The sequence below is a fragment of the Parathielavia appendiculata genome (genome assembly GCF_033297405.1).
Source record: "Parathielavia appendiculata strain CBS 731.68 unplaced genomic scaffold N657scaffold_18, whole genome shotgun sequence".
Classification (NCBI taxonomy): Eukaryota; Fungi; Ascomycota; class Sordariomycetes; order Sordariales; family Chaetomiaceae; genus Parathielavia; species Parathielavia appendiculata.
Genome location: NW_026944237.1, coordinates 73,954 through 99,023, shown reverse-complemented (window position 1 = coordinate 99,023; position 25,070 = coordinate 73,954). Strand labels below are relative to the sequence as shown.

At 55.7% G+C, this 25,070-nt stretch overlaps 8 protein-coding genes across 8 annotated transcripts; 3 read left to right on the top strand and 5 right to left on the bottom strand.

The window, feature by feature from the left end:
* Positions 1-215: 215 nt before the first annotated feature.
* Positions 216-1,704, bottom strand: N657DRAFT_162771 (uncharacterized protein). Its single transcript, XM_062786035.1, has 2 exons — positions 1,641-1,704; positions 216-1,586 (listed from the first exon to the last, which is right to left on the bottom strand). The coding sequence occupies exon 2, from the start codon at positions 1,344-1,346 to the stop codon at positions 345-347; it is 1,002 nt and encodes a 333-aa protein (XP_062643981.1). The 5' UTR covers positions 1,347-1,586; positions 1,641-1,704; the 3' UTR covers positions 216-344.
* Positions 1,705-1,853: 149 nt separating this feature from the next.
* N657DRAFT_683793 (uncharacterized protein) lies at positions 1,854-2,295 on the bottom strand (the record flags this gene model as incomplete). Its single annotated transcript, XM_062796604.1, has 2 exons — positions 1,854-1,908; positions 1,964-2,295. 2 exons carry the CDS (start codon positions 2,293-2,295, stop codon positions 1,854-1,856), a joined length of 387 nt encoding a protein of 128 aa, XP_062643980.1.
* A 381-nt stretch (positions 2,296-2,676) lies between these two features.
* On the bottom strand, positions 2,677-3,579 carry N657DRAFT_649268 (thioredoxin-like protein). Its single transcript, XM_062793686.1, has one exon. The coding sequence runs from the start codon at positions 3,435-3,437 to the stop codon at positions 2,874-2,876; it is 564 nt and encodes a 187-aa protein (XP_062643979.1). The 5' UTR covers positions 3,438-3,579; the 3' UTR covers positions 2,677-2,873.
* Positions 3,580-4,128: 549 nt separating this feature from the next.
* N657DRAFT_162680 (uncharacterized protein) lies at positions 4,129-5,540 on the top strand. Its single transcript, XM_062786034.1, has 2 exons — positions 4,129-4,666; positions 4,738-5,540. Exons 1-2 carry the CDS (start codon positions 4,489-4,491, stop codon positions 5,283-5,285), a joined length of 726 nt encoding a protein of 241 aa, XP_062643978.1. The 5' UTR covers positions 4,129-4,488; the 3' UTR covers positions 5,286-5,540.
* Positions 5,541-16,292: 10,752 nt separating this feature from the next.
* Positions 16,293-17,253, top strand: N657DRAFT_162592 (uncharacterized protein). The gene is made up of 2 exons (XM_062786032.1): positions 16,293-16,933; positions 17,221-17,253. Exon 1 carries the CDS (start codon positions 16,470-16,472, stop codon positions 16,818-16,820), a length of 351 nt encoding a protein of 116 aa, XP_062643977.1. The 5' UTR covers positions 16,293-16,469; the 3' UTR covers positions 16,821-16,933; positions 17,221-17,253.
* N657DRAFT_162609 (uncharacterized protein) lies at positions 17,082-17,995 on the bottom strand. The gene is made up of 2 exons (XM_062786033.1): positions 17,226-17,995; positions 17,082-17,149 (listed from the first exon to the last, which is right to left on the bottom strand). Exon 1 carries the CDS (start codon positions 17,902-17,904, stop codon positions 17,419-17,421), a length of 486 nt encoding a protein of 161 aa, XP_062643976.1. The 5' UTR covers positions 17,905-17,995; the 3' UTR covers positions 17,082-17,149; positions 17,226-17,418.
* Positions 17,996-21,338: 3,343 nt separating this feature from the next.
* N657DRAFT_162474 (uncharacterized protein) lies at positions 21,339-21,859 on the bottom strand. The gene has a single exon (XM_062786031.1). The coding sequence runs from the start codon at positions 21,721-21,723 to the stop codon at positions 21,412-21,414; it is 312 nt and encodes a 103-aa protein (XP_062643975.1). The 5' UTR covers positions 21,724-21,859; the 3' UTR covers positions 21,339-21,411.
* A 679-nt stretch (positions 21,860-22,538) lies between these two features.
* Positions 22,539-24,311, top strand: N657DRAFT_580079 (uncharacterized protein; the record flags this gene model as incomplete). Its single annotated transcript, XM_062789437.1, has 2 exons — positions 22,539-24,164; positions 24,201-24,311. 2 exons carry the CDS (start codon positions 22,539-22,541, stop codon positions 24,309-24,311), a joined length of 1,737 nt encoding a protein of 578 aa, XP_062643974.1.
* Between the last annotated feature and the right edge of the window lie 759 nt (positions 24,312-25,070).

Genomic DNA, 25,070 nt, shown 5'->3' with positions numbered 1-25,070 from the left:
GCAGACAAACGACGGGAGACCAGAGGTTGGAACGTCTGATTGGCGAATCCGGACAGAGGGGGAGGTGTTTGTGCCACAGTACATCATGATAGGAGCCCGGGTGAAAACATGCGATGGCTGGCCGCATAGGCACCTGCAATCAGGGACCGGAGCGTCACCAGGCGGTGGCCAATCTTGCGGTAAAACGGACCAGGTTGACGTTGCCGAATCCAAGGATGAGGGAGGATCATGAAGTAGAGACCGTGCCCGGCGGCCATGTTTAGGTCAACGCCAAACTCGGCGGACCGCAGTCCGAAACTGCGACCCCTGAAGTCGAGTCCCAATCCGAACCTGGAGTCGAACCGTCACCGCTCTACTGGCGTAAGCCGGCGACCCCTTTGCAACTCATCATCTCGCCTGCTCACACATCTCCTGAGTCGTTCGACAGACCGGTCGTGAGGTCCGCCATCGTCTCCTCCACACTGCCTTTGCCTTCGATCTGTCTCGCTTCCAGCCAAATCCTCTGCCCGTTTCCCCTTGCTGTGTCTCACCCGCTCAGCCCATTCCTCTGCTCTACCCTTTTCCCTTACCCCTTCCGTCATTCCATCCCGCCGGTTCCCAAGCCTGGTGCTCTTCGTTTGTCTTTCCCCATCCTTCGCCCCGGGCCGCTCCCGCGGTCTCTTCTCTACCCGCTCCTCCAACCCAGGATGCAAATTCCTCATGTTGTTGATGCTGGCCTGCATGTTCGACAGCGACCCGCTCAACCGCTCGGCATCCGCCACCAGCGCGTCCCTCACCGCACAGTTGCGATGCAGCGGAGGCGGCGCGGCGTAGGCCAGCCGCCGGATCGACTCGGTTGCACCCTGCAGCTCCATGGTGACGGCGTCCAGCGCGGCTGACAGTTCTGGGTCGATGTTGGCGTTGACGCCCTGGTCCTGGGTGCTGTTGCTGTTCATCGTTCGGCTGGTCGTACCGGTGCTTTGGGAGGCGGCGTCGGCAACTTTGCTCTTGGCCTCGCGTCGCCGCAGGGCGAGGTGGCGGATTCCGAAGGCGAGCACGCCGACTGCGAGCTGGCTGGCGAGCGTGTGGATGTCGCCGCTGTCGCTGCGAGGTAGGTCGCGGCTGCTGTCGCGTCGTCTGATGGTGGAATGGTCGCGATTTTTGCTGGGCGGTCTGGGGCTCGATCCGCGGCGGGAGCTCCGCGATCGTTGCTGGGACTGGGTCTTTTGCTCGCTCAGCTTTTTGAGGGAATATGCCAGGACGAAGCGGCCAAGTTGGTGCAGGATTTCGGGCGGCTCCTTCGAGCGCTTGGTCTCAGAGGAGCGCGGCGTCGGCGAGCCGGTTCCAGGCCGGCGGGATGAAGACATGATGTCTAACCTGGTGGTCCAATATTGCGGTGAAACTGCAGTATTTAGTGTGGTCGATACCACTTCGACTGAGATGCGATCAGATGCGAACGAGGAAAACCGCGGTTCCGTATTGGGGCGTCAAGAAAATGTCTTCAGGCAAGACACCGCGCTGGGCCGTGCTCTTTTATTTAGGTTTTTGCAGACTGTTATCGTTGAGTGTTCTATGCGTTGCGCGCGACTCGTGGGTGTGAGGTGTGACTGTGTGGGACTCAGTCAGGTGCGTCGCGTGACCAGCTGACCGAGGCACCGCACCACTTCCAAGTCTGTGAATCGTGGCATCGAGTCGGATGGTAAATGTGCCGAGTATGGTGAAGGAGTCAAACATTGACAGCGCAATCCAGCACACAGCCAAAACTCGGAGCGTAGCATGGGTGTCTTGTCTCCTATCGTTCCAAGGGTCGTGGTGATTCGCAGTCCGCGAACTCAACAGCCTTCCGAACGTGCTTTGCTCTCTAACAGACGACCTCAAGCGGATGACGGGCGCCTTGATTTGAGTTGACGGCTGGCTTGCTCCGAATCCCTGACGAGGTTAGCTACTGTCATCCGCACACCAGTCCCACGTATGCACCACCTACAGAATAGAGAGCTCAAGGTCTCCCTTGATCTTGGCCTGGAGCTTGATGTCGACATCTAGGTCCATATCGAGCCTCAAGGCAGGCACACCTTCACGGTCATGGTCGTGGTGCGCGGGCTCCGACCTCTCTTTGGACGTTGTAACGATTTTGGCCTCCCTAACAGACCCTCGTCGGGAAATCTGTTTGTCACGCGCGGAACTTCGGGCCCTCGCGAGGGATGTCCTCTGTCGCTCTGAGGTTTCCTCCTCTTCAGTTTGGGTTCCCATGTCGGCAACTGAATGGCTCGCCGGTCGTATCTCGTGTTCAGGCCGTTTCGGAGAGTGGTCGGCCATTTCGCTTCAGCCAGGTGGTACTGCTCGCAGGTCTCGCGGTTGTCGGAATCAAGGCGTAAATTCAGGCTCGAGCGGTCCGCACGAATGTCGGGAGATCTTGAAGGACAAAAGGATGGCTGTCGATGTTATCGTAATGGGCCTGCTAAATTACGGAACAATGATTAGCAACAGGTGTTTTTCGTCAATGGGACGATTTAAGATAGTTGGGGCTGGCATCGGCAGTCGGCGAAAGGATGCAGGGCACGGTGCTATGACATCACCCGGCAGCCTGACGTCTATGGTTAGGATCCAAGTCCTCAGTGGCGTTGGTTGCTGCAACGAACGAAGCGGTTCTCAATTCTCATCGAAACTTGCCAGCATGTATGGATGATACAGGAGACAGGTCAAGTCGGAGGGTAAGCTGGGAGTGGATGGACGAGGTCTATTGCCAACTTGTCAGGACGCGGTTGTGGCCATTCGGGCCCGCGGTTTGTCAACAAAACTTCTTGGGTATCTTTCAGAACTGTACACTAAATCCGCCTGTCCCTTCGAGTCTGGCGATATGGAGGCATCACTGGCTTGACGGCCTCTCCGTCTCTCTATGAGCTCCCGGCGGCCGCGGCGGCAGCCTTCTCCTTGGCCAGCTTCCCCATCTTCTCGGCCGCCTGTGTCAGAGTCGGCAGATTCGCGCCTTGTATCGTAACATTGCCGTTGACAGCAACCTGTTTCCCCTCCTTGAAGAACATGAACGTGGGCATGGCGGTGATGCCGTATTTTTGCGCGACCGACCCGACGTTGTCGACGTTGACTTTAGCGAAGACTAGGAAGCCCGGGATCGAGTATGTCGTGGCCATCTTGAGAAAGTGGGGAGCGATCATTTTGCACGGCCCGCACCAGTCGGCGTAAAAGTCGACGATCACGTATCGTGTGGTCGACAGGAGCTTGTCGAAGTCGCTGTGCGACGAAATGTGGTTGACGGCGTCGGCCATGATCGGGGGAGAGTGGATTGTCTTGTCGGTGTAGTCGGTGTCGTCGGAAAATGGACAGTTCGAAGCCAACAATGTGAATCGAAACGCTGTGTTGCTGCGTCGTGAAGTTTGACTGAGATCAGTAATCAGGCATCGGGTGGAAGACGGGAACCTTTTGGCATGTGGCGTGCCCATCGCGGGGTTCGCTGGGAGTTGACAGGCGAGAGCCAGCCTCACCATACCCTAACCCTCGTTCGCTTCACATGCAGTTATCAAGGTACATGCGGCCGCAGCTGGGTGAAGCAAACACATACTGGGGCGAGCGGGCCTGCATCCGTGCGCCAAAGTTTCCACCTGCATGGCTCCGAATCGTTTTCTGCCACTCATATCGGCGGTGAGAGCGCACAGCAGGAGAGCCAAGTCAAGTGAGCAAGAGCCAATGCAATGAGGCGGCATTGGCTGCAGCCGGCCTGTCAGTCCCGCTCGGCCGGTCCCATACCCCTGGCATCCTCTATCGAATGACATGGCGGCTCTGCTCACCGCAGCCCGGCCGACTGCCGGCGACCAGGCCCGCACGCAGACTATAAGATGACAGGACTCAAATGATTAGAATCGTTTGTTACAGGAGCTTTTCTGGAAACCATCTCCCAGGCGACAGAACAAATGGCAGGCGGCATGGTTCTAAACTGCCCGTGGCCATTCGAGAAACTTTTGGTGACCTTGGCTGGGGGTTCTGCTAGTACCTATGCTGCTCGAAAGGTCATCGCCAGTGAACTGGAACCAAGTCATCTTACCTGACCTTACCCGTGAGATTTATTCCGTCCGTCTGTCCCCTACGGCCTGACAGCCAAAACCATGGCCTTTTCAGCTGCCAGGCCTGGCCAGAATTGGAATCGGAATCACCTGCAAGCCCTTGACCTGTGTTAGCCCTTGCTTCCTGGCTTCTTCCAGATCTTCTCTGAGCACGCGAACATTTTCGGTGAACGGGACCAGCACTAGCAGGGGCTGTTCCTTCTGTCTCAACTATAACGATAAGCACACCGCAGAGCAAGCAACATGGGCAAAGCACGACCAATGTTTGCCAGTGAAATCTTTTCAAATTTTCAATTTCACGTCTCTTAATAAGAAGCCTCCTCCAGATCTCGCACCAAATCTTCCGCCAGAAAATCCTTTCCCGCCAGGCTTGCCATCCTCCCAACCTCTCCTCTTCATACACTTTTCTCCAACCACCACTTCAGACTTCACCATGACATCTCCGGCCGATCCTCATACCAAGTGCTACTCGCACATTAACGGCACCAGCGAGGAGCTCCTTGACCGCTTCGCCGTCTCGGAGCTGTGCAAGGGATGGCCCGTCTACCGTGATTCCTCAGAGTGGAAGAACTACCGCGATCTCTTCACGGACGACGCCCACGTTTGGACCAGTGAGTCTCTCTCCTTGCCCGCTGTTGCACACGGCAAATTCGGCAACTGACTCGCGCCCGGCTTGGTTTAGCCTGGAGCGGCCCTCGTCACGTTGACGACTTCATCTCCATTTCCAAGGCCGGCAAAGAAAAGGGCGTCTTCATCATGCACCGCGAGTGCGGCACTTTGGTCGAGCTCAACCACTGCAACGACCGCGCCATTGGCAAGATGAAGGCGACCATCACGCACCGCTTCACCTTCGACCCGGCCACCGCCGCCCGCGGGACGACTCCCGAGGCGGAGACGGCTGAGTTTGACGTCGACTGCGACTGCCGCTTCATCTTCTTCTGCGTGAAGAACTCGGCCACCAAGCAGTGGAAGGCCAAGTACGTCAAGCTATTCTACGAAAAGGACAAGGTCGTGCCTGTCGACGGTTGCACTGCGCCCAAGTTCGCCAAGGAGGAGCTCGACAAAATCCCCACGGGCTACAAGTACCTCGGCGCCGCCCAGGCCCGGCTCGGCTACAACATTGACCTCGACCTGCCGACGGCCACTGGTGCGTTGTGGGATCGCATGTACGGTGAGATGGAGAAGTGGCTGGATGGCAAGGACATTGACTTGTTCTGGGAGAGTAAGTGAACGCAGTCGTGGATGGTGGAGTAAGATATGACGAACCCGGCTGAGGTAATCGATGGTTGGGTACTTGGTGGTGGGCTTTGCGGATTCAGAGCGCTTAGACAGATGAAGTCTTCGGTGGCCGTGATCAATTGAGGATTCTCAGCGAACTCGCCTTCATACTTCCGTGTTACTCCTTCCCTTGCACATTGGGACCAGTGCGGTCGCTATCAAACTTGCGAAACACCACACTCGTCCTGATTCATGACTTCGGAATCCTGCCCTCGGGACCAAACACTTTCCCAGGTTGAAATTACCAACCCTTCAAGACGATCTGCCGAAATCAAGACCTCGTGTCTTCCTCTGTTGTAATCCTTGTCTGCTCCGGCTCACCGTCGTCAGTGTCGGAGCCTAGCTGACTTGGCTTGCAGACCGCCACGAGTTGAGGGCAGCACGGTCCCCTGATTGGTCCTTGCCGGCGGGGACCGAACCCGAGACATACGGCTAACCTCAGCGTAGTCTAGGTATGCGCATTCAGCTGACAATCCCACCGATCTCCAGTTTGGCGCCTTGACCAGAATCTTTGCATTTTAGGTCAGGGTAAATAGCATTCTTCTCCCCGTTATGGATAGGAAGAGGCCAGCTTATTCTCGATGCAACACGGTGGGGATTGTACAGCATAACTATCACCCCTGAATGGCTCCGAGGAGTGGAGGTTTGAGCAATGCGATGATGCCACACGTGGAGATTATCCTGGTCTAACTCTAGCAGAAAGACTCTTGTCTTGCATGTGGTTTGGTCCTCGACTGTGTTGTTCTTAGACATTCGACACTTCAAGCTGTCCTTGAGGGCCTTCGCGTTTCTGCCCATCCATTCGCAGGGAAGTTGGTCATAGGGGCCCAACCACTACATGTAAACATAAATACGAAGGCAAACCCCTAGACAGCCTCGAAGACTACACACCTTCTGGAATTTCAGGTTTCCAAGGTTGCGATTAGGTTCTGAAACCAACGGACATCAAGGGTGGCAAGCTGAAAGGGGACCACTTAAACATCACTGCATACCACCATTGTATTATCCACTGCAGAACTCTATTCGCATCGAAAACAGCTTCCATTACATGTACCCAATTTCCACCGAATCGTCTCACTTTCACCCATCATGAAGTACATATCCGACTCTAACCCTCCGCACCGTTTCCCTCGCTCCCGTGTCATGACACGTCATTTACGCCCATCATGACATGAGGCTTTGCGCCCAAACAAAGTCTAATAAAATGAAAGAGATGCCATATGCCAATCGTTACATGATATGTGTGTGTGTGTGTGTGTGTGTGTGTTGGTGTGTTTTACATGCGGGTATTCCATCCAAATCATCAAAGTCATAACCTCATCCATCTAGTCCAAGTCCCAACATGAATTCAATCCAAAGACGAAGTCAGACAACGTGAAAACAAACCAAGACGCACCCAACAAGACTACAAAAATCCAGATGAAACTTATGTTTAAACGAGCCAGCGACAAAATTGACAAGAAGGATGTTGAGTACGAGCAAGAGGGAGGCCGGCTTGCGGGAGGGCCATGGATGGGTTGAACCAAACAAAACAGTGATGAAATGGATGAACAGAGAACCAGAGAGATGCAACCAGGGCAAGCATGGACCATAAAAAGAGGAAGAATAAGAAGCAATAAGCCAACCCGACAATACAGGACTCAACCCCCACCTCCCTCCCATCAGAACGTGTACTCCCTCCCGACTCGACTCGACCCTTGGCAGTGGCGGCTCGGTTGGGTGTTATCCCATCCATCCTACGGCCGCAAGACCCCTCTAAAGAAAGGACGGAACCAAGTCCATCGACGACCGCGGACTCGCACTCGGGCTCGGGTTCGCGCTCGCGGTGATCGACTCGTCGCCGGATGGGGACCGAGATTTCCTTAGCTCGCACCGTGGTCTGAGTGACCTGTTGGCGGGTTTTCAACAAAAAAAGCCCCGGTTAGTGTGTGTGTGTGTGTGTGTCTGTCTGTGTTTGTCGTCTGGCTATCACCGACGATGTGGGGCTTTGAGGGAAAGACGAAAATTACTCGTTTCTCTTCTTTTTCTCAGAGCCACAGCAAGGGGTGGTTGAGTTTGTGCTTTGTGTGGGATGGGAAGGTCTCAAATGGCAGCAGCGATCTGGAGCATGACTGACAATGCGCCCCTGTCGCCGGGGTTGCGCACGACCACGAGTTGCTTGTCCTTCTTGCTCCCACCACCGCCGCCACTGCTGTTGTCGCGGTCCTTCTTCTGCGGCGACGACGTCCTCGACCGGCTGGCCCGGCGGGACGCCGAGGCGAGCTGGTCGACGCGCTGCTGGAGGACCGTGACCTGGCTCGTGGCGGCGTGGTACGACTGCGTGACGCTGTCGAGCGACTGCTGCACCGTCTCGAGCTGCTGCTTGGTCGCGCCCAGCTGGGCCGAGAGGGCCGTGTTGCCCTCGGTGAGGGCGTTGATCTCGTCGACGCGGCGCATGATTTCCTGGCCTTTGGCTTCCAGCTCGGCGCGCAGGGCGGCAGCGGCGGCGTCCGGGTCTTTGGAGAGCTCGAGTTGGAGTTCGGCGACCTTGGCTTGGAGAGAGGAGACCTTGTCCTCGAGCCCAGATTTGGCTGCCTCGAGGGTCGACACCTTGCTTGCCTCGGCTTGGACCCCGGCGAGCTTGGCCTCGAGGTCGGCAACCATGCTGTCGGCAGCTGCTTTCTCGCTTGACAGTCCAGATACTTTGTCCGCTTCGCCCTGGAGCTCACTGATTTTGCTCTCAAGCGCCGCGACTGTGCCCTGGAGGCCGGCGATGTTGCCCTCCAGCTCCGTGATCTTGGCCGCGAGCTCAGCTTTAGCGCTCTCAAGGCCGGCAACCTTGTCTGCTTCGGCCTGGGCCGCGACCTTCTCCACAGTGAGCTTGGCGATCTCGGCTCTCGCGACATCGAGGGCTTCCGAGACCCCAGCCATGTCGCCAGCCAAGTCCAGCTTCTGGCTCGCGAGTGACACGTTGGCCGCCTTGGCGCCGGCAAGGTCAGTGCTGAGAGTGTGAATGCGTGCTTGCATCTCGGTCTTCTCGGTAGAGAGGTCCTCGATTTGCTTCTGCAGGCCGGCCTTATCGGTTTCTAGGCCCTCGACCTGGCTTTGGAGGCCGGCTGCTTCGACCTTGGATGACGCCAGTTGCTCCTCGAGAGTCGTAATCTTGGCGTTGAGGTCGGACGACGAAGCTGTCAGGTCCTCAATCTCGGAGTTTAGCTTGGCAATTTCTCCCTCGGCCGACTCGAGTTTGGCCTGGATCTCGGCCTTCTCCTGCTGAACAGCAGTCCTGGCGCTTTCGAGCTCCTCCCTGATCTGTTCCAGCTCGACGACGCGATCCTTTGCCGCGTGGTGTTCCTCCTCCAACCCCCTCCGCAGCGCGGCCTTGTCCTTGGCCGCGGCGTCCCTGATCTTCTGTTGCTCTTCCTGGGCGGCCTCCACCTCGTCACCCAGGGCAGCCACACGGGCTGTGAGGGAATCAATCTCCATCTGCAGCTTCTCGCGACCGGCAACCATGTCGGCAATCTCCTTGTCCTTATTGTCCCGTTGCTCCTGGAGGGCATCCCTGCTGGTCTCGAGGGCGGCGATCTGGTGGGTCAGAAGGTCCTCGTGCTCCTTGCGGTCGTCTTGGTGTTTCTTGAGATCCTTCTCCAACTCGGAAACCTGTCCCTGTACCTTGTCTCGGGACGTCTTGATGTCGTCACGCTCCTTCTCGGCTTCTTGGAGCATGGTCCTCTGCAGCTCCATGGTGGACCTGTACTCGTCAAGGACCTGTCTGGTGGCCTCAAGCTTCCCTTGCAGTTCGGCCTTGCTGGTACGTTCGGCATCCCGCTCCTTCTCGGTCTCGTCGAGCATGACTTTTTGCAGGTCGAAGTTGCTCTTGAGCTCGTCGAAAATGGCCTTTTGCTGCTCCAGCATGCCGAGGACTTCTTCCCTGTGGTTGCGCTCGATATCGCGCTCCTTCTCGACGGCGGCCTTTTCCCTGTCCAGTGCAGCCAGGCGCGACGAGTGATGGTCGAGTTCCCGCTTCAGCTTGGCCTCGCTCTCACGGAGAGTCTCCCTCTCGGCCTCGAGCTGCTCGATCTTGTACATCAGGCTGCGCTCCATTTCCTGCTGGTACCGCTCGAGCTCACGGGTGTACCTCGACTCGGGCGTCTCGGCGGCGAGGGGAAGCACCTTGACTTGGACTGGCCGGCTCCCGCTCCTGACAACGCTCCGGTCTGCTTCCGAGGGCGGCCTGACCCGCGTGCCCAACCGTGGCTTCACTTTGCGGGCGGGAAGGACGGAGCTGGCTGCGCTCTCGGAGCCAATGACGCTGGGGGTGAAGCGGACCGACGGTGTTGACTTGGTGTTGGTCTCGGTGGGCGTTACATCGCTTGCGCCCGAATCGGACGTGGATGAGATGACTGTCGTTGCTTGGGTGGTGGAGGAGAGGTCGGAGGACTCTGAGACGGACTCGGTCTCAGGGTCCAGGTCGGGATAGTGCCGGTCATGGCGATCGTAGGGCTCGCGGCGATCGGCCCGTTCCAGCAGTCTGTTTTCAGGCACGTATTGAGGCTCCAGGGCTGCCCGTACAGGCGGCACATGGTAGCCAGAGGGGGTATTGGCCGAGGATGCCCTCGACGGCCTGAGGCTGATGACCGCCTGGCGTTCCGTGGGGATACCCGGGAACTTCGCCTTGAGAACTTTCCTGGGGAGGGTGCCAGTCGAAACGGAGGGGAGAGGTGCGGGGAGCGCTGCAGGCAATCCCAGGTCTGAGTCTATTCCAACCGCAGGCACGTTGGATGAGGTGACAGACGTGTCCGAGTTCCGGCGCGGTCGTGCTGCTGGGCGGGCTGCCTTCTTTAGGATGGACTTTGCGGGTTGCTGCTCAGGCTGCTGACCTCCGCAGTCCTGCTGCCTGTCCGGCTCCCACTCGGGCCACTCGGCGGGACGCCCGGACACCCGGCCGTCCGAGCCGGGGGTGACTGTGCCGCCCGCCCTCGGGCGGAGGTATTGTCGTTCTCTCTCCATGGCGAGATGGCGGTAATGACACGTGTGCTGGTGTGTTGCCTTGAATGTATCTCTTGGGTTCGTTTCGTAATTCAATCTCTCTGTCTTCTTCAGGTTGCTCTTGGATCGTGGTAGTTGTGTGGGCTAAGAATCGTGCGGTCACTGGTGGGCATTGCGGAAGGAATTCTCGGGCTTCTGGACGAGAATTGTGTTTGTTGTAGGCACGAGACAGAGGGACGAGGCGAGGAATGCAGTTCGGGGAGAAGCAGGCAGGACAAAGCGGGCTAGGGCGTGCAGGCGAGGACCTGGTTTTGATGGCAGCGACTCGGGTACCACGCGCCCCAGGTCTTCAAGTCTCACTCGCCCAGTGGGGCCAGTACCCGGTCTGAGACTGTCATGGCATGCGCTGTGCAACCTCACCGTCCCAGTCCGGTCGTGTAATGCCCATGACTCGCTCTGAATCGAGTCTGGTCAGCCTCGCGTTGCGTTGAATGGGGGAAATTCGGAGGCTGGCATTGGGCATGGACAAGGTGAAGTGCCGTATCGGGTTGGGCAGAGGGACGCGTTTGCAGGTCGAGCAGGGCATTCTGCGTGGGAGGAGCGGGCAGCATCAGGCATTCGCTAGGCAAAACACCAAAATCCAGGCGGCTGCTGCGACGAGAGGGGCATTGCTTGCTTGCCGGTTGCCACAGTTGCCAAATCATCAGTGGCAGGTCGTCTGACGTTGAACAGAGCGCACCAAATCAAGCCGGCTCGGAGCCGTCATTCGTGCTGCCCAAATCCCACAACAGCTGGGGCGGTTTGACATATTGGTCTCTTTTGACTAGGCTGTGGCAATTCGAATGTCTCGGGCTAATCAAACAGCCATGGAATGAGGGGCCGAAGGCATTGGCGTGCTCTGCTTCTTGCCTTTGTGTTTGGCAGCTTTGGCTGGAAGATGGATCAAGGTTCCTGCCGTCCATCACAGCCCGAAATAAACATGAGCGGCTCCACATGTGAGCGGGAAGATGCGGTGCACCCAATTAGATGAGCTGCTGAAGAGAAAGGCCCCACCATTGGGCATCATTGGGCCACGACATACTACCAGACGTGGTTTCGCACAATTCGCGATTTCCCAACCCGGCGATTTCCAGAGCCCAGGGACGGCCGCGGGAATTCCATGTCCTTGCCGTAATTTGCTGGAACATTCTCTTTCTGAGAAGCCACAGCGGGCCAACTGGCCTTGGGACTCGTCACCCACTCAGGGTCCGGGGGCACTTCAGGTTGTCCACGGTTGATGTCTTGATGAACCCCCGGCCGACAATGCACAACTCGCAAACGGTCGGGGTGGCTACCTCACTCAGGTAGAGACTTGAAGGATTTTCATACATATAGAATCTTTGCCGTCATTTAGCAGCCTGATTGAAGGAGAGGCAAAAGACCGTGGAGTTTGCCCGGCGAGGGACAAGTCAGAGAGGAAAGCCCCTGGCTGCCCTGAGCTGAAGTGGAAAGACACGAACCATCAAATATCAACAACCACTCCGTGACTCGCAAGACTGGCACTGCGACGGGACGAGTGGGATCGCCTCAGCCATCACGCGTATTATCCTCCTTGTGTTACCGACGTACTGCCCAAGACGGTTACATAGCCTCCGACCACCACTACCCGAGGCAACTTGTCAACTGCTGAATTTCGAAACACCCGGGTGCCAGTGCCTGTGCCTAGAATCAGGCGGGGCCGGCGTTGGATGGAGTCTTCTTTGTCTCTTTGGAGCCCGGTATGAGCCTAGGAGGGCGCAGGACACTGCATAATCCCTTTCCTGTCCGTTGACATTGGTTCTGCATGGTTAGGATCCATAACTAAGTACCTAGATGACTTTGGGCTGAGTCTCTGGCTGGTCATGTTGTTGTTCCCGCGTTAGGTATTCTGTTCGTGATACCAGTAGTAGCCTCCAAAGCTGCATCAGCCAGCAAGAGGAGATCGGCAGGCTGGCTGTCGGGTGGATGACCGGAGCCTTCGATAATGGTCCTCATAGGTTAGCAACCATGGCTTCCGAAACAAACCATCTCTGAGCTTCGCTCCCAACGCACAGCTTCACACCCAAGCGGTGAAGGATGGTGTCACTTAGGCTTCTGAGGACGCGTATAATACACCCGCGGCATCCAGCTCTTGAACCTATTTGCTCCCGTCTGTTCGTGTTTCTACGGACACGAACGCTGCCTGCGCCCCGCCGCGTTTGTCTGCGCTTCTCAGGCGCCTGGTTACCGTCTACAGTAGTTTGTAGAGTCACGATCCGTCCGCAAACTGACCGGGCGGCTTGGCTTCACGCATAGCCGCATGAATTGAGGGCCAGCTGTGGTCCGACGGACTGACGTGGTCCCATTGATTGTTCTTTCGCGCCATATCCGGGTGGCGAAAATCGCGTCAGCGTTTCGTACGCCTCAGGTACGGAGGACTACTGGGTAGCGTGAGGAAAGCCTTCGTGGATGGCTCTATGGAATGAGCGGTCTCCCGACAGGTGTTAAATGACTCGGAGGCGGCCAAATGTTTGGCAACAAGAAAACGCGGTACGTTGCCGTGTAAAACCCGAGATCAACCTCAGATGGCGTACCGCATGCGAGATGGTGTTGGATAGGGTTCCGCCACCACATGCCCAACTCATACCGGAAGCTTTTTGGCGAGGCAGTGCTGTTTTCGTTCTACAGGGTGGCATTATATTTCGCCTGTGACCTACGGAGAAGCCTAGATGGGGAGTTCGAAACGCTCCTGCCTTCAGGGAGTCCCTCCACTTATGAGTAATAACGAGGTGCTTTGGACAAACCAGGCTCGCGGCCCAAGCCCAAGTGCCAGGAGAAGGCCCTCCTTGATCTGATGCTCTGAGTCAAGAACCTGAATGCCACTGCTCCGACTTTGAAACCCAAGAGAACACCCACTATGTCCTCTGGGTCTCCCAATAAACCAAGATGTGTTCCTCTCCAGCCCGGGGTTCAGCCAATAACAATCTTGAGCCAGGTAATTTGCTACGACTCTGCATATAAAGTTCTTCCAACTTCAGCGCTTCAAGTCCGTTGCTGCTGTTTCTGCCCACGTTGCAACTTCGAAGTTATCATTCCAACTGTTGAACTCCGTTAGAGGAAGCTCCAGATGATTGTGTTGCTGGCACATGGCTACTTCTAGAAGGCTATAGCTGTGGCCCTCTAGTTGGCCAGTTAGCAGCCGACACTGACAACGGCGGTGACATTTCCTTGTTGGTTTCACATTAGTGCGGCCAGTTGTGTGAATAAGGCACCTTTCGTTGAGAAGAATCATGGACCACCAGCAGCAATGGCCGAGGTAAAATGTCTGCTCCGATGCTGTAGTTAATTTTACGAAGAGTGTCAGTACTTCTGGTAAATCCTTCAGTTGTTCAACTTAAAGTATATCTCTCTGACTCCGCATTTCATTCAAGTTTCTAATAATGTATTTACAAGAGAGACCCGTTGTTTTAAAGCAACTAAACCTGTGATTCTCATCCACATAAGACAGATAAATTGCGGCAAAGCTGTGGAATATGCCCTTGAGACCTAGGGAGGTGGCCTAGAGGTTGTGATGGATGAGTTATAGTTTCTCTAGCCCCGTTCAGCGTCCAACTGGCATTGCCCTTATCCCTCTCAGCTTTTTTGTCCAAGACGATAGTCCTCCTTAAGGAAGTCGCACTACGTTACTGTCTCCAAAATACACAGACGATTAAGGCAGCTATGCTGATGCCATTCTGCGGCCTCATCAACTCGAACTCCAAGGAGATGGCACTGATTACCTGTACGTCCCGCAGGAAGGGGCTCTATCATGCTCCGGCATGAAACATACTCTTAACAGGAATTACCCGTGAGCTCATGTCGTTCCTTCAGTGATACACAAGGTACCTTAAGCGCATCTTTCCAAGCTTATCGAACCATTGCTGGTGTAGTGTAACATATTCTACAGTCTGACAACGCTAGCCGGTCGGAAAAGTGATAGAGCCAACTCTGGCTTGGAATGCGAATCTCAGTCACGTTATTGAAGCTTCACATTCGGCCGTAGTTCCTCGAGTTCGAAATTGCCTTTGCCAAGCCTCATAAGCACTGTTTGTTGTTGACACGCAAGTGGCTACTACAGGATTTGGCAGCGCTTCCGAGTGCCGAGCCTTCATCCTTTACCTCAGGGCCGACACACCACCATGTAAGAACATGTCAAAAATCAAGCGCTCTGGTGACAGGGGCGACAATATATTCCCGACGGCTAACAGAAGAACGAGTTTCATGTTGCGAGGGTCTGACGACGCACGGTTCGGAACCTGACACACTCCAGGCTAAGGTACTGTAGTTATATTGCCAACTGTAGAACTGTTCTCCGAATAGCGCTGATACTTATGTGATGCATTCTACGAGCCGCACGCTGGTGGAAGAAGAAGCATCCACCAATTCCTTCAGTCGGATAACAACATACCGGCATGTCAGTGAAGGAGCGTCTGGTTGTCAGCGGAAGATCCAATGAACAACCACGAGCCGCCCGGCGCTTAGACGGCCGCAGCATGCGGCTTTGAGCCCAATTCCAAGTTGTCAACGGGCAGGATAAGTCCAGCGAGGCCGGGATAGCCCGAATCACAGAGCCTTCGAGTGTGACCCTGTTTGAGGCACCATGACTCACCTGGCCTACACAAAAATGGCACGGTATGAGAGCAAGAACGACACTGATGATGGCGATGTCGGCGCCATGCAGTCTCGATGAGCGTTCAGACGATTCGGCGAAAGCGGGGTTGGAAAGATCCCGGCCGTCGGAGGGCATTGTGTGCTGATGTTTGCAGCGCATAAGGCTGGGCGTTTATGAAGTGACTGCAGCGGAAAAGGTTATGCACAGAAAACTGGACGAACCGCCACGGTCATAAGAAAACCGAAAGGGTGTAGGGATCTGGACGGCCATGAAGGATGTTGGAAAGTGCATCTCGGCGTAATTGCAAAATGGTGACAGAGTTGGCAATTGACGTGACAGGTGTTGTCACCCGGTGTGTGACGCTTTGCGGCTTGCTGCAAATAACATTGTATGGAGTCTGGAACCAACAACTCGTCGCTTGCTGATGCACTTCTGTTAGGCACCGCGGGGTTGGCGCCAGGAAGAGGCAGGATGGAAAATTGCTGTTGGATGGGACAACTAAAAGCAAGAACCCACGTCCTCTTGCAGGCTCCGATCATCGCTCCACATTCACCCCGCAAGCTCCCGTGCCGGGCTCCGGGCTCCGGGCTTGCCTTGATTGCGAACAGGCGCCGGGTGAGTGGGGAAACTGCGACTCCAACGATTGGGCGTGCTCGGTGGTTGAGTGTCGGTCACGGCAAGCCTATCCAGTTGATGACGTCCAGACAGGCCAGGTTGACTCGTTCATGGCAAGTCGGTTACAGCCCCGGGACAGCCGAGGGCTTAAGATGCGCATGCACAATTCATGTCAGCTCCGCCGGAACAGACCCTCGAGACATGTAATGCAGGGACTTGTCCCTTCGAGCAGTGATTGAGCGGGCGGCCTTAGTAAGTAGTTCCTCAACCTTGATATTCAATGACGATGACAACTCGACTGAACCTGGGACTGCGGCTTGATTTCCCGGTGGATCGTCAGAGCTAGAGTGGCGGATGATGGCGGGTTGCAGCCATGGTTACCCAAATAACAAGCAGCCGAAGGCCAGAGCCCGGACCCGACAGGGTGAGTCGCAACATCCTCCATGATCCGTTTCCTTCGATGCCTCGATCAGATGAAGGCGAAAACGCAGGCAGCCGCGAGGGGCTTGAAGTCGACCATGACTGAAGAGCGGGACGTCGCAATCAGCCATGGCGGCGTCGGTTTGTTGGTTTGAATGGATTTCGTTGGGCTGGAAGGGAATGAGGATGAAATGTGGGATCGGTGTCCTGCCGTAAAGCCTGCCGTCTTATTGGGCCGCGAGAAGCCAAGTGGGCTGAAGTGAGCGCCGGCTTGGACGCCGCTCTGGTCCACCCACAGCAGCAGCCCGCGCACTGTGTGTTTTCGGACGGGCAAAACGGAGTGAGTGAGACTCATCAGCCGTCCGTTTTATGCCCATGGCAGAGAACAACCAATCGTGGGGCTGCAGGAGGTCATCGATGCGGGCCACTTACTGTGTCCCTGCAAAGGATCCTGGAATAAATTGGCACGGCCTTGTCTTATCCATATGGTACGAGAACAAAAAGGTGGACACACCAAGAGAAAGAGAGATAGGTGTCGGTCACTGCCTCTGGAAGACTTCCTGAGCGCAAAGAAGTCTGCGTTGCACCGGCTCTGCCGGACAGCGTTGGCGTTCGGAGTAGGCCTGTGCTTCTGGGCTGCCCCATCGGACCTTTCCATTTGGGAGAAAGGTAACGGTTGCCGGTCCTGCCCGACCCAGGTTGAACGTCAAGGAACGTTCGAGAGGCAAAGGCCACTTGGAAGGAAATCAATGCAAAGTGAAATGCGTCATCCGCCACTCTGGTGTATACGAGATGATTGCGGCACTCAACTCTTCTACCTCCGAGTCATCATTTGAAGAGACTGGCTGATTTGCCCCGAGGCTCAGAAACAGCTTCGCTTGGCATGTCAAGTGCCAACCGTGCACGCCGTTTGCATGGTCGTCGTGGGACCCATTAGAACATCAAAAATGTACACACAATCCATCCACGAATTCCTTTCAACCAGCCCCCTGACTGTGTACCGTTCAAACCTTGTTTGTTGTTAGCGCGAAACTCCTGAGAGGGTCCCACCACGAATTCAAGATCTTCCCCTACCATAGTGGCTATCAACTCACTTTCAACGCAAGGAAATTGAGCTTGAAGTTAAGCTCACAATGACTTCTCAGTCAACATAGTTTTTGTTACACTTAAATGGGACGTTCGGGAGTTGAGTTTTGAGATTTCAGTTCGTTAAGTCAGGCGCTAACGAACAAGGAGGGTACCGTAGGGTACACAGGGCTCGATGCAAATATTGGCTCAGCCGTAGCCTGTCCTTTCGTCACCTCCAGGTTGCAGAGGCTGCAATTTGCTCCAGTTTGCCCAGAGAGAATCATCACTTGGGCGTTTTGCGGCCCGATCATCGATTTGCAAACGCAGTGTAAAAAATAGCACACACCATGCACAGGCATGACCATATCAACTTGCCCCATTGTGGTCCGTTGGCCGCAAACCTCGTTTGCTCACACTCCGCAATCTCGGATGCAGCTGGCTGGTGCGTATCTTCGCACTGGGACGGCCGGGTCCATTTTCTTGACATAAGAAGAGCCCTATGTTTTGTTCGGAGACACGACAACCTGCCATCCAACCGGGCGTGGCACAAGCCTTGGAGGATCGATCATGTTCAAGGCGAGTAAGCAATCTTGAAACTCGGCGGAATGCTTCGTTTCCGGGTCCTCGAGAACTTCTTGACAACGCTACTCGTGTGGGTTCAGTTGCATTCCGACTCCCAAACAATATCAAGGTGGTGCATCTAAAAGATCCGGCATGATGGGCGCAAGAATCAGCCGGACGAGCTATTTTCATTTTGTTCCAGGTTTCAGGTACTCCATACTCCGTACAGCGGTATCGTTGGTCTCGACCTCCAAACTCAGCCAATTGTTGGTGGCTACCAGCGCACCGCATCGTCAGACGGCCGAGATCACGCGGCGGATAACGTATTAGAGCTCCATCAAACTAACGAGAAAGGTCTTTCAGCTCCGTCTTGGTTTCTGTGGCGCCGGCATCCCTGACGCGGCGCCGTGCTCCATTCCAAGCGCAAAGCAAACCGAACATGAAGACACACAGATCCTCTTGGGGAACCCGTTTATGCCGCGGCAGGCATTTCGTTGGTCGCCTGTGGCCAACCACGCAGGAGTCAGATTTCTGACAAAGTCCTTCCATGCCGCTTCAGGGCTCGGCCGCAGCAGGCTGCCCGGGTTTCCTGCATCAGTGCAGGCAGCCTCCATGGCCGATGACTGGTCCTCCGTACTCCGAAAAAGGATATGCGGGTTTGACGTCCCACATAATTTAGTGGGTGTGGGTGGTCCGTTTCGACAGGACAACAGAAATGACGGGACGGTGGGGGCTGCACTCTGAGAGTAGAACTAATTACACACAATAAAATGTAGCGTGCACATCGTTTGTCTCGCCCCAAAGCAAGGACTTGCTGTGTAACGCCTTAAGCAAGACGGCTTCCAGTCCGATCCCGAGAGTTTCCACTGCAATTGGCCTTCTTTGCGTGCACGTCGCCTCCTGAAAAGTGTTCATGACCGTTGTCATTTGCTCCACCGCCGAAAATTGCTCCAGATGCGAGGGCGGGGGTGATAAGGTACTTCGTAAGCTTAACACTTCGTCTTACTGTACCTGCGGGTACTCGGTAGAGAGTGATGATTTACAATGGCTTGTACCAACGGCGATGTTGAACTGTTGACCCGCGCCTTCATCACGGAACAGCTGATGTATTCCTCTTGTAAGTTATTTTGTGGAGCTTAAAAGACGCCGACTGTTTTAGTTACCAGTATCCCGTATGGATTCCAGCATTTCATTTCGGCGCAGACTGACGGGAGGTGTGGACAGGTTCACCCACCAATTGCCATTGTAATGAAGGCTGCCTGAAAAGACGACGATACCGTAGTGTATCAAAGTAGCTCGGCAGATCATAGTTGATCTAACGTTATAGTACATATACTTATACAGCCGACATTATACAAGTCTAATTCTCCACTGTTTGGTCCAGCCGTAGCTTCCATTAGTAGCATTTATATTCGTGTAATTTCAATATCCGTGTTACTTCTTGTCTATTCGAGGTCTTTGAGCTTGGAGCCCTTTAGCATTACGGTATCTTCCCCAAATCGTTCCTGGATAAGGTATGTGATAAATCAGCTATATGACCGGCTGCTTCCAAAATTGTGAGTGCATCAAGGCAACAAACATCTTCAGATAGCTTCAGAACGCCAGTGTGATAAGTTGTTTGCTATATACCCCGTTTTTATGCCCATCATTGTCAGAGGCCGGTCGACATGAACGACACTCTCCAGCTTGGGTATCACCTGTCGTGGACAGCGCCCCGTTTGCTGGTCCAGCGCCGTTTCCGATCCCGGCTCTAAAGAAGTACCTCAAATAGCGCACTGTGCTACATGATGCCCCATTCTGGAACAGAAACGGACCCCGAATTCTTTTGGGTTCTCCATTGCCCCTGCTGTTGGTGTGAGCAGCTAGCATGAGTGTCTGCGCCTTGTTACTGTGATGCGTTTGTGACCTCGCAAGGGAACCGAACAAGCTTATACGAAACCAAACGTCCATGGATAAATTATTAAACGTCAAATAGCCATAGATAGCTCAGGATCCGCAAGTGCACCATCCAGGCTGGATCAACTCCCTGCAGCCTCTAACCGCGAAACCATTATCTGACGGCTGACATGCCCATTCCGCATTGGCCCGAAAGCACCAGCAATGAGACGCTTGCGGGTTCTTTGGCGCCCCTTTCCCGCGCTCTCAAAAAGCGATGGCGGCGGACACAGACAACGACTAGGGCAGCCAAGCCCGAAACACAAGGTTTGTGGACGTACTTCGTATGCTGAGGTGGGCAACGCAGCCGGATCCACGCGAGGGGCCTGATAACCAACTCCTCTTACATTGTTCGTGTTTTCGGAAAAGGGTGGTGGTGGGGAGCCGAGTGAGTAACAAGGACCTGCTCGGAGGACTCCGTACGGAGTATGACCACAAAAATAAGGAAGAGGGGATGAGATTTGAACCGCATGTGAGAGCCCATTAGCTGCATGCCTTTCGTGCCACTATTGAATAATCCCTAGCTTTATACGTGTGCGAAACACTGTGCGCTCCTGGCAGCTAATTAAGTCCGTACTCACTCGAGTAGTCTCCTATTCTGCCACATTGCTCGGATTGTGTCTCTGGGACCCGACAGGCCCCGCGGATGACACGGTCTCAAGCCGTGAAAACGGGGGGCTCATGAGTGTTTTACCTCGACGCAAAAAATACGGCGCAAAGTGCCGCCCGGTAACTTTGGCCAACCATGCAATTCTCAAGCCACGTACTGAGTCCAAGTGCGATGGCTGTGGTCCTGACACGGCCGCATCCTGTCGTCATCTACCTGGGCTTATTAGCTTGATTATTCAATGTCCGGTGCCTTATGGTGGAATGCTGACGACAACAAAGCGTGCCCACTGCCTGAGAAAAGACAGCTGATGCAAAAGCGCCTCCACTTGATAGTGGCTTTCAGCACTGGAGGGTCCTCTTTCTGGATCTGCGGCGGAAAGACATACAGAGAATCAGATGGCTGAGCCAAGCATATTTAGTGGCAAGATCAAACTTTATCCAATCCAGAGTAGTCAAAGAAAACGGAAGCTCACGTTAAGGCTAAGCCGGAAACGACCTAAGAGGGAGCACAGTCCCACAGATCACAAAGACGAGAACACCGACCGTGCAGGAGCCAGCGAAGGATTCGATTGGGTGGAAGGGCCCCGCTTCACTGGGGCGGCTTGGTGCACGGCGGTACCTCCGTATCCGTGTCCTGCCCCAGAAGGTGCCGCCCCTTTTCGCAGCACAGCGAAAGCACAGCACACGGCAAAGACGACAGCACGGCGAGGCCCCCTTGCACCGCACCCGACCCACCTCAAACAACGACATCGACCAGGGACAAAGTAAATTAGCAGCATTTGCGGCGACCAGGACCGAGACGCAGCAACCATTACCACACCCTAACATCCTCCGCAACCACTTCACAAGGATGGGCGTCACTATGGATGCTTACGACGTATGGGGATCTCCCTCCCCATCATCCCTCTCCGAAGACTGCTTCTGCGTTGCTGCTCTTGCACTTTCTTCTTCTGGTCCTCCTCGCCGTTGTCTTCGTTATTCCGGTCGTCCCTCCTCCGTCCGTGGCCTCGGCTCCCTACCTAACTGCGGCTTTTCCCTTGATGTTCTCCACGATCCGATCTCACCGTGGACCAGCCGTCCGTGACCTTACCCACCGTAACCTTCGGTAGTCACTGAGTGCCGCCTGCCCCAGTGTACGGAACCCTCAAGCGCAGATCACCCTGACGCAACATCCAGCTCCCTCGGTCTGCTTCGCCATTGACAAAGACATCAAAGGCACCGAGGGCTGACGAGGCTCGTCTGGAAGAGCTTCCACTATTGCTCCCGGAGTTCACCTAAAAGGGCGTGTGGACCACCAAGCCGTTTCCTTCGATCAGCGTCACTCGTTTGAATCGACGAAACTCGCCGATAGCCTCCTTCAAGCCCACCGTCTCCGCGGTCAACAGTCAACACCTCATCAGACTGCAAGCTCTTAGCAGGAGGAGGAAAGCACCTGCAGGGTTGGTTACAGCTTCCATTAAGCTCCAGAGGGTCGTGTCGTGATGCCGACAAGGCAGGCATGCTGAGAGTAACAACGGACCGCCATAGTTTGTTTCGGCGCCGAGTGGCTTTTTTGGGTGGCTTCATTGCAGGAAGGAAGGAGCTAGAGTTGGCAATACGGGGCCCTTTTCTTGCACGCCTGCCGCGTGTGCGTAAGGTTCGGCACCGGGGTGAAGACTACGGCAGGCACGAGTTGCTGTTTCCCAGGTTTGCGTCACTGCGCCTGCAGAACGATCTCACGATTCTCAACAGCAACCCCCAATCGCGTCACTGCCTACGCATCGACTTGACACCTGACCGGTGTCGACTGGCCGTGAACTCAACCCTCGCTTCCACAGCCTAGACCGCCTCTCTCGCCCATGCCTTCGACTGGAACTCAGAACACCACCATTCTTCTCCAGGGACCGCCCTCGCCTCCTGGTACCGCGCAGTGCCGGAGTGTTGTCCTGAGCAACAACAGCACCAAGAACGGCACGTACAACAATACCCTCCCGCGCGGCCTTTGCACGCCACCGGTCGACGAAAACATGGGGACAACATACGAGGTCCTGCACCTGCCATCGCGCCGAGATTACGATCTCTATCCTTCCTCTGCATACGTGCCGACGATGCCCCAGCCGGGCCGGCAGTGGTCGGCACTCAACGAGCAGTCGGCACCAAATCAGCAGATCTTCGATCCCATCTCGCGATGCCCCGCCCCTCCTCCAAACCAGTCGCAAAATTTCAGACCAGCATCAACAGCAGCAACCCCATACTCGGCCCCGACAACCACGACTTTGCCCGCCATGTCCTGTTCGACGGCGAGCGCAGAATATTCACAGCGGCCGGACGGCTCGCGGCAATCAAAGCAACCAACTCCGCCCTCGGCAAGGTCGACCGCTGACAGCGCCGCAAGCGCAAAGATGACGAACCACAGCATGAGCATCCCGGAGCGGATAAGCCCAAGAGGAGGGAATATTTCAGACTTCATGGCCGAGGTGGCCGCCCTTTTTTGGTTCGACTCGATTAAGCTGCTGGACAAGTTGGAGAAGATGGCCAAGTTCGGGCAGTTCACGCCAGTTCAGCCGCTGTCGTCGACGGCCGTGGCGAACCAACATTTCAAAAAGTGGGTTTCGACGGTGTTGGCGACGACCCAAGTCACGCAAAACGTCGTGCTCCTCGCGCTCCTTTATATTTACCGGCTTAAGAAGGCGAACCCCACCGTCAAGGGCCGCCCCGGCAGCGAATACCGATTGCTTACCGTGGCACTGATGCTCGGCAACAAGTTCCTGGACGATAACACCTACACGAACAAGACCTGGGCCGACGTGTCGGGCATCTCGGTCAACGAAATCCACGTCATGGAGGTCGAGTTTCTGAGTAACATGCGGTACAGCCTCCTCGTCTCGGCTGAAGAGTGGGAGCAGTGGCTCGACATGCTGGCCAAGTTTTGGGCCTACCTCGAGCTGGCACAGCAGGCCTTGTCACCCACGCAATCGCCGCTCCTGGTCCCGTCGCCAAGCCAACGCAAGTTTGTCTCGCCGCTTCATTCTCCCACTGTGCCCGAGGGACCAAGCCTGCGGTCGGCGACGTCTTCCTACACCCCCCGGTCCCCTGACCTGGCTTCCTACGCCCTCCAGTCCCCCAATTGGGCTCACCCGATCAGCACCCACCAAAACCGGCAAGCGTCGCACGGCGGGAGCAATGCAACATCCCCCATGGCGCCGAGGCCCAAGTCCCACCCATCCCGGAAGCGGAGTTTCCCCGACGAAGACTCGGTTGAAGCCCCTTCCAAGCGCATGACGCGAATGCCGGGAACGGCTCCGTGTCAGGCGCCAATCCAATGCCATTCGGCTGCGGCTCCGGGGCAAACGCAGTCTGGCTTGCCGCTTCAGGGAGTTGTCGCTCCTGTGCACCCGCCCCCAGTACCCGGCCCGAATCATGTCCGTCCGCGGGCGCCCACTTTGACGCTGAATACGGCACAGGCAGCCGGGGCTCCCGCGACCCAGACCCAGCCGTACGGGGTTTCTGCGTACGCAGCACAGCAACCCTCAGTTTCACTGCCTCCTCTCGCTTCGGGCGTCCGGGCAATGGCGATGGTGTACCCGACCACCACGTATGCTCCCTCACAGGCCATTGCGGCCACTTCCGGGTTGGTTTCGCCAATTTTGAGCTTCCCGCCTATCAACTACGGCACCCCAACAAAGCGGCTGTCACCACAGAATAGCTTGTCGGCCTTTCCCGTTTCGTCTCCGCTGGTCATGGCCAACCCGATGAGCAACGGCCCCGCCAGCGGCCTGCACACGCCCATCTCGCGTTCGCCGTCCCTTTACCTCCAGCAGCGCAACAGCCCTTACAGGCCGGTCCGGCATGTCAACACGCTCCTATACCCACCTCCGTCTGCCTTTCTGCAGCAGTATCACCTCCCGAACCCCGTGCTTCCCAACCAGATGCACTACAAACCAATCGGCAAGCGGAACGAGTATCGCACTGGAGTTGTCCCCGAGTTTGTGACCACGAATGCGCCCCGCTTCAGCCAGCCATTGGTTGTCACGAGCTCGCCGTCGCCGTACCCACCCTACCAGCCGGTCGGGCAGTTGCTGCCGCACCCCCTTTCGCATGCCCAGCACCCCAGGGAACAGTATCAGCCGCCGCCTACGACGCGGGCTGGAGCGCCCTACCCGGGGCCGTACTAGGGATTGGCCGCCGACTCCGCCGGCGGGGCTAAATGATAGTTGCTTAGAGACACGGCATGTGGTGCCTCTTATCTGTAGTATTAGTTTGGAGTGAAACCGTATCGATGCATATGCATAGTCTGGCGTTTGGGGTTTCTCATTTGAGTTTTCCAGGGACTTGCTGAAGGGTTATTGATTGTATTATTAGATGGTAACGGCGTTTCGGTTGTCATGGGACTAGCGGTAGTGGGACATGGCGCGTTGCATTCAAGACTGGATGTGTTGGGAAGATCCCTGGCTTTCCTACTTTACACTTTGCGAACTTTTACCAATTCATCAAGAAGGACAGGCTTGGTTTTGCCAGTTTTCGGAGACGGGATGGCTTGGTGATGATGGACCTCCAGACTGAAGGCACCTGTTTTACTACCCCTAGACGCCGCGACACAGATTGAAAACGTTCAAATGGGTAAATATCACTGCACCCATGCTACAATACGCTGGCGGGCCTTGTGCGATTTAGGGTGAGCGAGAAACCATGCCTGGTTTTGGCGCTGCGGTGTTGCGTTGACCGGGACCGGGAATGATACGGGACGGCGCCATGGACAGCCTGGGTGCACTCAAACTGACTGTCGGTCTGGGGATGAGGCGGGGGGGTCCAAGGAAATTGGCTCTCAATTATCTATCGACCCAAACCCTAGACCAAGGCAACCAAACTCCTGACCGTTCATATAATCCGTGGCATGTCATGATATGATGCGTCATCCTCAACCCAATCAATCC